The sequence below is a fragment of the Tetrao urogallus genome, assembly GCF_951394365.1.
Source record: "Tetrao urogallus genome assembly, chromosome: 6".
NCBI lineage: Eukaryota > Metazoa > Chordata > Aves > Galliformes > Phasianidae > Tetrao > Tetrao urogallus.
The window spans coordinates 23,003,869-23,015,350 of record NC_136819.1 but is presented as its reverse complement, the minus strand read 5'-3'; the positions used below and the strand labels follow the sequence as shown (position 1 = coordinate 23,015,350).

General features: G+C 38.4%; 1 protein-coding gene across 15 annotated transcripts in view; it reads right to left on the bottom strand.

The window, feature by feature from the left end:
- Positions 1 to 2,822: 2,822 nt before the first annotated feature.
- CELF1 (CUGBP Elav-like family member 1) overlaps positions 2,823 to 11,482 on the bottom strand; it is a gene marked incomplete at both ends in the record, with an annotated part of 33,007 nt that continues 24,347 nt past the window's right edge. For 6 of the 15 annotated variants that reach the window (XM_079537589.1, XM_079537590.1, XM_079537586.1 and 3 more), the window contains 5 exons: positions 2,823 to 2,950; positions 4,619 to 4,762; positions 5,667 to 5,852; positions 6,025 to 6,138; positions 11,323 to 11,451. In XM_079537589.1, coding sequence (XP_079393715.1) covers positions 2,823 to 2,950; positions 4,619 to 4,762; positions 5,667 to 5,852; positions 6,025 to 6,138; positions 11,323 to 11,451 — 701 coding nt within the window. The remainder of the gene's footprint in view (positions 2,951 to 4,618; positions 4,763 to 5,666; positions 5,853 to 6,024; positions 6,139 to 11,322; positions 11,452 to 11,482) is intronic. The other 9 variants (XM_079537591.1, XM_079537592.1, XM_079537593.1 and 6 more) reach the window with 5 other exon arrangements.

Sequence of the window (11,482 nt, the reverse complement as noted above, 5' to 3'; positions counted from 1 at the left end):
AGCCCAAGTTACCTGTCTAAGGTGGTTACGTCTGGGAGGAGTCACTGACCAAACAGTATAAAGGTTAATCTCCTAAGCACCTATCTGCAACAATGCCCAGCTTGATCTGTAAGTCACAGCACTGAGGACAAGCTGTAGGATGTGAAAGCTAAAATGTCTAATTTTGGGCAGCTGAAATGACTACTAAAGAGGCCAGAGCATCAGATTAAAAGAAAAACGAGACAAAGTTCTCAGGTAGCACAGTGGGGTAGGGTGCAAAGAAGGTAAGAGTGACTGTAGAGACCCCAGAGCACAGTGCTCTCCTCCACTGGTTCACAGCATTCATCTCTCCCATTTGGCAGTTGTTGGGCTGCAAACAGGCCACTCAGTAGTTTCAATTGTGCACATCATTATGAGTGTAAAACAATCACATTCAGGATTCTACAAAACCCTGGCCTTTTTTTTTTTTTTCCAGTGAAATAATTTAGGTAATAAATACTCTCCACCCTGGAGCGGTATAAAACTTCTATAAAAATAGAAACAACATTCTTGGTTACAGCAGGTTGCACCTGGAGCAGCTGCTCCCAACTATTTTTTTTTTCTTTTTTTTTTCTTTTTTTTTTTTTTTCTTAAAAGTATATTATTTATAAAAAATCCCATTATCACCCTGGAGGCCTTCACACTCCAACACTCTCTTCTCAGAAAACCAGGACACAACTTTCCCATCGTGTAGGATTCAAGTGTACATGGCTCACTTAAATGTTTACGTTTTTAGAGAGATCCAAATAAATAACATTGAAGGGTACCACATGCCAGCATAATTGGGAAATTTGGCAATCTGGCCTTTGAACGTTTGCCATCACAAAATAATTTGAAAAATACTGATAGGTTTGCCTATATGCCATCAATATCTACAGGCATCAACTCACTGATTTTCAATTTAACAATGAAAAGGGCTCTTCTGCTATGGGTCAGGCCTTGTACTTCTGAGGTTTGAGAATGGGAATGCACGAGATTCCCAACAGTTCACTGCTCGTGGGCACACAGGTTGAACATGATGTTTTGATGGGTTTAGTGCTCCTCCTGCTGGAGCAGAATAGAAAGTCCAAGCCCTATGTCTGACTCCACACATTCATTATTTAGAAGCTGAATCCCAAGCTGCAGCGATAGCTCACGCCCTGGGAAACAGCAACAACCGGAAATACCAAGGAAACAAGGACAAGGAGAAAATATGAGGTAAATGGAATTTTTGTTGAAAGACATACAGAAATTGTAAACTTTCTCTTCCGACAGAGGTGGGTTTTGGTGGTTATGACACAGGACTCTACTCTGATTTCTTAGAACAACTCAGGCCAGAGTGTCAAAAGTCCTTTGAGCCCCTAAAACCAGGGTAGAAGGCCCTTATAGCAATGCACTAGCAATTTCACATGTATGCAAAAAAAAAAAAAAAGTGTGCTGATTGAAGGGTTGTGTTTTTTTCCTTCAGTATAAAAGATAACGGACCAAAATGTGGAATAAGACTGAATGGCTCAATGCTCTGTGTGTTAGCCCTGCTATGCACTGGTACACACCACCTTAAAGGAAAACTGCAGTATAAAGAAATACCTATCTACTAGACTATATCACTGCACAAATTAGATTATTTTTTTTAATAGGTAATTATCTTTGGAACAGAAAGACCAAGAAAGGAAGTCCTATAAAAACAAGTATAAAGCAGGAGCTTCAAGAACTGTTTTAGGGTAACTCCATGCTCTGTATCTCAATTTAACAGTTAACAGAGAAACAAACAGTACATATTACGCTTATCAGAATGAATTCAAAGTACTACTCTGTGAAAAGGACATTACTCCATAGAAATAGAGAATGTAATGAATTGTTAGGAAAAAAAAAACTGGCGAAAAATTCTGCAGGTTATCAGAGATTGAAAATTTCCTGTTTCCAGCCTCAGACACATTCATCCAGACTCTAAGCTATGTCTCTCTAAACCAAGTTAAAGGATAAGTTCTCTTAAAAATGGTGAAATCCACTGCATCTCATTAACATTCAGCAGTAAATAGTGAAATTTTCTGGGCAGACATCTAATTTTGTAAAGTGCTGTGTACATTCACAGTGCTACATACACACTATTTCATATACAGCAAACAAAAAAACACTGCAGTTTTCCTTTGGCTCGTTAATGTGCTCACCCTTCCAGCCTATCTTCTGCTTTAGAGATGATTTATTAATTCCTCACCATGGCATACAGTTAAGGAAGCATCAAAGAGTGGGTGTGGCATGACAAAGGCTATTTTGTGTTGGTTCTTTGCTCACCCAAACTTAGACAAACTCAGTTTTCCTTCCCCATCTTTGTCTCCATCAGCTGCTCAGTGTTATTTCTGCTTTCCCTTCTCCTCTCCCCATGGCAGTGTGGTGTCAGTTCTGCTTCCCCTTCTTTTCTCTACCCCAAGGCAGTGTGGTTTCAGTTTCTGCGGCTCCCTTTGACCTTACCTCCCCACCCCTAAGGAGCTGGCATTGGTCCTTCTCAACACACACTGGTTACAAACACAGCAAACTTAAATAAGGGAAAAAAAAAAAACAAAAAAAAAACAACAACCTCAGCGATATGGCACCTAAACTCCAAAGTAAAACACTGGAAACAAAAGCACAAACTTGTCCTTCATTCGAAGCAGGATTCTCAGTAGAGGCTGCAGCCGAGTCTTCAGGGGAAGACGTGCCAGATAGAACGGCATGGATCAGCTTCCAGGACTGTAAAAACACAGCCTTAGGGCTTCGAATCACTAAGTGCGCTCCTCTCCAACTTACCAAAAGATCCTTCTCACTCCAGTCCCGGAGGGGAGGGGCGCTCAGTATGGCTTGCTGTCATTCTTAGAGCGCTTGAGCTGTACTTTCAGACGCTTCATGCCGATCTGAAAGCCGTTCATTGACTGAATGGCAGCCTGTGCAGAGACAGGATTGTCATAACTTACAAAACCTGAGGAAGAAAGAAACATGCAGTTACAACGTGCCAAAGTTGTCCAGAACAGCTACTCACAACACGCTCACAAGGTGAGAGAGGCTTTCATGAAATACGATTTTCAAGAACTGATAACTGCTTAGAATATTCATAAAAATCTCTTACTAAGAGCTCTCTGACAATGTTTTGTTTTCTGACATACTGCACTTTGGGTAAAAGCTATACAAAACTCAGGAAATTTAAATCAATATTTTCTAGAATTCCAACACGAAAAGAAGTATCAACACTTTTTTTTTAATAAAAACTTCCACCTGGAAGAAAATCAAACCCAGAAAACGTTAAGTTCAGTAAAGAGACAAAATTGAAGAATATGGTGCTTAGGGACATGATTTAGTGGTGGACTTGATTGTGTTAGGTGATGGGTGGACTTGATCATCTTAAACATCTTTTCCAACCTGAATGATTCCTTGTTTATATGACATTGGCATTATGGGATTAAGTCAGTGAAGAGGCTGTCACAGTTGTGTGATACTTGTACCAGTATTACTTCTGGTACTTCTAGCTGCTGACACATTGTATAACATTCCACAGAAAAAACATACTCAAAATGAACTTTCTCAGGGTTTTGAAAAAACCTGTTTCTAACCCCAGTCAGTGGTTGACATTACTACCTGGGCAGATCACTCCACATGCACGTTTTACAGTCTGATGATTGCCATACTTTTTTTTTTTTTGTACTTTCAGAAGGCACCAGCTTATCTGCAACCTTTAGACTACTAAATAGTAAAGAGCCACAGGGTATTATGTTAGTACAATGCTTTGAAAACCACAGAGAAAAGTTCATCTCTCTTATACCATCACAGACGTGAGAGTTTACAGTACAACAAAAATGCTAAAATTGCTCCCACTGCTGTTTTATGAAGAAAATGAAGCTATGAATCTTTCAGTCCACACGTGCAGTATTCTGCTAGGTAAGCTAAAGGAGAATGTCTTTTGCTCCTGTGGCAATGCAGACATCAGCAGTTAACATGAAATAATTTATCTGAATAGCAACAATAACATGATGCGTTGATTTACTTTTTTTTTTTTTTTTTTTTTTAAATAAAATTCCTGCCCCAATGCATCTCCAATCTAAATACACAATAGGCAGAACAAAATTAGGCTAACGAATGCAACCAAAATTAGGTAGTGAATAACGGCTGAAATAGCTCTCCAATTGTAAAGATCTCAGAATTAGCAGGAAGCTTTACAAATGGCCTTCAGAGCATTTACAGGGCACAAGAGTCCAAACCTTTTATAATGTACTGTAGCCTTAATAGTAGCAATAAAAATATTACTAGAAATAATTCATAATGATAATGTATTAAGCAATATATATAGCAATTTAAAGAGTTCTTGAAGAAGCAGACAAGGAGAGAAGGAGCTGTTCAAATTCTAATCATGGTAAACACCAGTGGTCAATTATCTTGGGTCCTAATGGTATATTTTGAGGCATATTAGCTTGAAACCACAAGAAGTCACAAAGAAAATAGGAAGATTCAGTTCACAGCTGGAAGAGTTGAGGTTCAAGTTAACAGATATGGAAAAAAATCACTTGATCTAAAAGCTAAAATGGACTATATACTGGAAAAAGAGATTACTAGAAAGAAGTGGTGCATCTACAAGTAACAGTTAGACCCAACGTACCAAAACACTTGCTTAGATTGGTCTGCTTGTCAATGAAAACCTTGGCAGAGACAACATTTCCAAATGGCATAAACATCTGCAGCAGATCCTGATCCCCAAACTCCTGGGGGAGATGGTAGATAAACAGATTGGCTCCCTCTGGACCTTCAAAACAAGAATATAAGTTCAGAGAAAGAACAGATAACATAAGCCTACATTATAGAGAAAAATAAGAGTTGAAAGACCATTCTAGCTGGATCTTCTAGAGAAAACAATGAAATCTGTTGTATGCACTTCTGCAGAGTATTTGATTCCAGAATGAGTCAACTTGATCATTTGCTAGGATTGATCATTTGCATAATTCTAGCTCTTTCTCCACCATCTTTGCTTGCAATTTCCACACTGTACTAAGACTGCTTCACACATCTTAGCTGCAAGAAAAACTGAACGATAAGCTTGATGTTGTTTCATTTGGCCAAACGAAACAAGGTAAATCTCAACTGAAGCTGTAAGAAATAAGATTACAAGTAATTTGACAGATTATTTTCTAAACACCACCATACATTCTGCTGAAAGTTTCTATTCTTCTTTATTTTATACCACGTTACATTGATTCAGAAATTGCAGAGTGGAGAATTGAAGAGAAACTAAAGAAATGAGATTAAGGATCTGCACAGTAAGGTGGAAGACAAAGAACTTCACATTTGGAAATACCGAGAAACCAAAATTAGAAAACAAAACAAAGAAAACAATACCCTATACCACAATTGATTCTTTAGCAATATGATATATTTGGCTGAAGACCCATACACTGTATTCCTCCAAGAAACTGGAGGAGTACTACTACTAAGCACTTGAGACAAGTTAAATACTGGGAGAAAATATCTATATAAAAATAACTTTACAAAGTCATTAGTAGAGAGACCTCAAAGGCTTTCCTTCAGTTTATTCAATAATATTTATTCTAAACAATGCCAGCAAATTAAAGCTTTGCAACACAAGGTAGCTGCAAGGGCTAGGCTTGCCCTTTTGAAAACTCCTCTGAAGTTGCTTGCAAATTTCTGCCTACCTTCTTTTTGACTTCCTGCTGCACCAATACTCTGCTGTGTTAAAAGACTCTGGTTATAGAGTGTGGGCAATGCAGCAGCAGCGTATTGCTGGATTCCAGAATAAGCCTGCGTGAGAGCTTCCATTGTGCTACCTGTCCCATTTGAAAGACCACCACTGCCAAGTCCTCCATTTAAAGCTGCCATGCCTGTGTAAGAAAGAAAAAGTAAAGATGACTGAGTACTGCCATTAAGTTGAATCAAACATCTTTCATGACTCTGCACTACTATAAAAAAGCAAGGAGCAGGAAAAACAAAATTAGCACAGCTTGAGGAATGATAACGTGGTATTACCCCAGTCCACCACAACACACAGCTTACCTGCTAGAGAGCTAACATTCAGGCCTGCTGTAGCCCCTGCCAGTGTCTGCAATGCTCCAAGAGAAGCCATGGGATTAACAGAGGAGCTGCTACTGGAGCTAGGTGAGGAACCTGCTATTAAAATAAGATAATTAAATTTCAAACAATACCTTTTTATTGTGATAATTCAGCTTGTCCATTAAATCATTTTTGTAGGAACAGCTAGTACAGAACAAACCAAGGCAACAGTCAAAAGTCAAGTGTCAAGGCAACTGTCAAAAACACTTCAAGCACATAAAACTTGATTGATCTCGTACCAAAACTCTGTGTGTTTTTAAAACTTTCTACATTATAACATCTATTTTCTGCAGCAGTAACAATGTAATGACATGTAAGACATCTGAGATTCAACCAATTTATGAGTGACATCTACCCTTTGTATCTCAATCAAAGTGACTAGCAGCAATATCTATTATTGCAGCCAGAAGTGACTAAGATTGCTACATATTAACATGAATCCTTGAAACACCACACAAGGTGAAGATGACCAAAAACTCAGATATGAGCAACATCAAAGAAAGCTCCAGTCAAATTGAACATATGGTTTTCCAATACAGCCAAAGCAGGAACAGCAGATGCCCAGACACATGAAATAATTTTCCATTAAAAATCACACTGCAGCAGCTCGGTCTATGGCCAAGAAAAGGACTGGAACAAAAATCTAAAATACAGTCTGTCCTCTATTGACTGCAGCACCACTAACGCCTTCAACTGTTTTCACCTCAGCAAGTAATGCCTACAGATACAGTCCCAAGCAGACTGATAGCTGAAGTGTCCTGCCACATTCTGTAACAGGTAAGAGTTAAAAGTGAAAGCTGGTGCTGTAGAGGCATCTCATGGTCTTCCAAGAGGAATTTACATCACATCAAGTGGGCAACAGAAGAACTGAAATTCAGGCATTTTCACTTTCCTTCTCATTTTTGTAATTCTCACTGTGCTGCATCCATTAAAGCTTTGAAAAGAATTGTTCACATCTGTCAAGTGGATTTACCTACATTTCATATTCATCATGTTAGATAGGTGGCATCACGTCTCTGCTGGTATGGAACATGGTAACTGAACAGAATGCAGCAAACTCATCGAACAAGCCAAGCCAAAAGTGTGCTCTAGTACCTAACAAAAGCTGCAAAAGTACCCAGGGAGCTGCACTCTGTATGCAGTTGAGCTTTTGTACTAACAGAGGAAGGGATAAGCTTGCTCTGGGAAAAGTTTTAGACAAACAGTATCAGAAATCGAAGTGTCCCAAACAATATGTCAAGATGCTTACTCCAAAGAGGAGACACTTTCCATCTTACTATCAGTAACATTTTAAATGCTGTAAAAAATACAGAGAACAGGTTACAGTAATTCTCAAGTTGGTAGAAAAACAGCACAGCTAGCTGAATAAAAGCCAATGTACAAATAATACAGCTGCCTTGATTTTAGAGTATCACTTGTTTTTTTGCAGCGCTTCATTGCTAATCTCCATAACTCAAGCAGACACTTCATTTGACAGATGAGAACACCATTTCAAGAGAAATAGAAAAGTGGTGGCATGGGAAAGAAAAACTGAAGCCAAGGCTTAAGAGCAAAGTAAAAGACAGAATGGATCCTTTGCAACTTTAAAAAGGTTGTAATTTTAAATACATTCATTTAAATCACTGCAAAAAGATGAATGCATTTATTTTTAGTTCAGCTGGCTTAACAAACATCTGCTAATGCAAACATGAAGCGCTTTAAGACATGAACATTGCTGAAAATAAGAACAAGAAAATACAATGTATTTTCTTTATCATGTATATACAAGAATTGCTGTAGTGAGTCAGCACTCTGGCTGTAATGGTGACTAAAGGCATACTGAAGAATAATAGAGCAAATACAAAGCAATTACAAAACAATGCTTCCTAAGCACAGTTCCAGCAGTGTGCAGCATTAAGACCTGTTCAGCTGAGGGCAATCTCTTTGTATTTAAGTTATGATTTTCATTCATCAATTACATTGCATTTTGAACACTTTTTTTTTCCCCTTGTGTTGTATGGCACTGAGTTCTGCCATTTAAGCATGTGTCACGCAAAGAAATCAAAGCAGCTCAAAACTTCACCTGATATCCTGCAATTCTTGCCTTAGAACATCTAGTGACCAGCCTCTTTATTCATTTCCCTATTCATCTATTTCATGCCACCTATGTATTTGTTAGGCTTCTGTCATATCCTCCTCCAACACCAGACCTCTATTTTACAGACTTTCTAGTTGCTCTGAATGGGAAAGGAGTTTCATCTCTACTCATACTCTCTCTTCTTCTGTTTTTCTAGTTTTCATATATCATGTCAGATTGGAAAAATAGACCACAGTAAAAGGGATGGAAAAGCAATGTAAGTTTATACATGTGTTTTAGTCCATTCCTAATTCTTAACATCTTTCGTTTCTTCCTCTCATAGCATTTCTTCCTTCTTGCAATGCTACTGAAGTTAAATATTCTTGGATCAATGTACTGAATTACACCTAGCTAAAACAGCTAGCCGTAAGCTTACTAACTGAAAGGACTGAGGGTTTTTCAGCAAGTTTTAAGAGGTAGTAGAGAATAGCTAGCAAAGATAACAGAATTAGGACAATCAGCTTGCAGAATGTAAACAAATGGATTTTCCTGATGCTTTCCAGAGAAGAGCAAGTCTGTTCTAGTTCAGTCATCTAGCATACTTTTCACAAACCAGCAGTTTTTAATCTAAGACTTCAGCCTCTTTAATATGGACTACCCATAGGTGGATGCAGTAGCAGTACATTCAGTTTCAAAGGGTAGCTTTGGAAGCTGCTTTACTGCAAATTTGAACACAGAACAAGAATTCTTAACACTTCTGAGTTCAACCACAGTGACATAGAACCTGCATTTAGTCAAGATATTGCACCATTTAAGACTTCCAATTTCTCCAACACACAAAAGGTATGAGTGCAGATAAAAGAAAACCAAAAGGAAACACCTCATAATTGCTGTCTGGATTTTTCCACCACTTATGCAATCTGAAGACAATCCAGGAAAGATAGCCAAATAAGCATTAGGTGGACATTTGGATGACAGATGGACAGGAGTCAAGCTGGTAGTCATCTCATCTGCAGTTAGGTTTAAGAGGTTATCACAGTAGATGTTGCCATATGTCCCACACAGACAAGGAAGACATTTACTATGTCATTTACATGGCACTGAACAGCTATATTTAGAGTTTTTAAGGTCTAGGCATAGTCCAGAATGGATGCTCTGAATGCTGTGTCTAACAGTGCTCTATGAAAATACAAACAGTGTGCATGCACATATAAGTATTAATCAAAAGACAATTCCAAGTTTGGTTTTAAAAGCAACAATAGTTCAGAGTGAAGAGCTAGCACGCTTTGCAATTATGAGAAATATCATGAGACTGAATGCTGTATATGTGCACATCAAGGCTTTCTTTTCCTTTTAAATACAGCTTTAAATGCAAAGTGTACAAGGAAAAACTCTTAAACTGATTTTAATTGGTAAGTGACTACATATAAACCATTATACCCTCCGGAATTATTTTTAGATTTTTTTTTTTTTTAAGAAAGATAACCTCCACTCTTAAATTATACTTGAAATTCTGTTTTAAGAGCTTACTGACTGCTACATGTTAGAAGCTTGTGAAGAATAAACTAATCTATCTGTATAGAATATTAATTCAAATGACACTCTATGATTACTTGATTGTAGATGCACAATAATTTAAGAATGTGACTGGCCATCAGAAACTTGATCAGGCTTAGGACAGCTGGTGATTGAAATTGGACTGCTGTTCCTCACCCTCTGCTTCAGGAAATGGCATCTGGGGAGAGCTGTGGGATAGCTAAAATACATAGAGGAGTAAGTAATCTCAAAGAGTCACAGAATCATAGCATAATTTCAGTTGGAAGGGAACAGCCCAAAGCAGGTCTGGTCTCTGATTTAGAGAGATCTATTCACAGCCTTTTTCAACACAATTCTGAATCTCTAAAATGATGGAGATTCCACAGCCCCTCTGGCACCTGATTCCTGTGCTTAATCACTTTCACCAAAAGTTTTTTTCTTTTCCCCTTTTACAGCCAGTCAGAATTTTCTGCTATTGTGTCCACTGCTCTTGTTCTTTTTGCTTTATACTTCTAAGAAGCTGGTTCTGCCTCTTCTAACGTGTACAGCATTTTAACTTCACAACCTGTCACTCTTGTTCCCCACCTCAACAGATAGAAAAAGCCAGCTCCAGTTAGTAGATGACAAAGCAAACAACAAAAGCTTAGATCTAAGCACCAATTAACCTCACAATTCCTGCTCTGCCACTGCACGAAGAAATATGGTAGAAATTCTCAGTCACATTTACTTCCATTCTTTCTCAATGTCAAAACAGTAATAATGGATTGTAACTGTACTTCTTCTATAGCCTCAGCTCTGTGGGAATTTTGTTTGTTCTGAAATATTATAGAATAGGATACCACAACTGGTAGTCAAGATAAACGTTGAGGTTTTACCTTGGAGGACTTCAGACCACAAAGTTTTTATGTAAAACTCTGTTATAACAGAATACTCTGAGCCGAGTTCTCCCTCAGGAATTTCTGTAAGTAGAAATCTGCAAAGCACCCACAGTTTAACTCCTAATCAAGTGACATATGGTTTTCTCAACAGCTGTTTCTTATAATCTGTTAGTCTAGTTCTTTGGCACTGCTATGCAATACAAAAAGCCACCTGGGGCATTTCAGAATATGCCTCCATGTGCTAGAGATTTGTGTATTCTGCTTCTACGAGGCAGTTGTAGTATTTTCTTCACCAATGCCAGAGAAATATAAAGTGGACATTTCTAGTGCATTACTCCATGTTTAAAGCATCTTCTATCTCCATGTCCAAAGGAACAGGGCACATTTGCTGCAATATCTGCCTAAATTCACAGCTACATTAAATGTGAGACTGTAGTACAATGACTGGAAAGAGGCCACCTACCTTTCTGCTTCACGACCATTTCAAAACTCTTTTTTACATTACACTGGCCATTTGGAAGAATAAACACAGCAGGTAAAGGAAAAAAAAAAAAAAAAGCCTTTGCTGGTGGCAAAGATATATCTACCCTAAGCAAATGGCAGTGAATCTGCAGGTAGAACTCGTATCTATTGAAGACATTAAAGACATCAATTAAAAGTCTCTATCAACACAACAGTGACAGAAATGGACAAAATAGATTACATCTAACCTGAAATGACTCCCCAAGGCAACCCATGTCATAACACACTATGGCATAGTCAGTCTCTTACCTGAGCTGGTGAGCACACTCAGGGGACTGCTGGAGGAGGTGAGTGCAGCGGTGCCACTTGGTGTATTCTGAGCTGCACTGGCTGCAGCTGCTAACGCAGCTAGGTTCTGTAACTGCATCGCATTCAGTCCTGCAACACATTGAAGAATGTACAGTTTCTC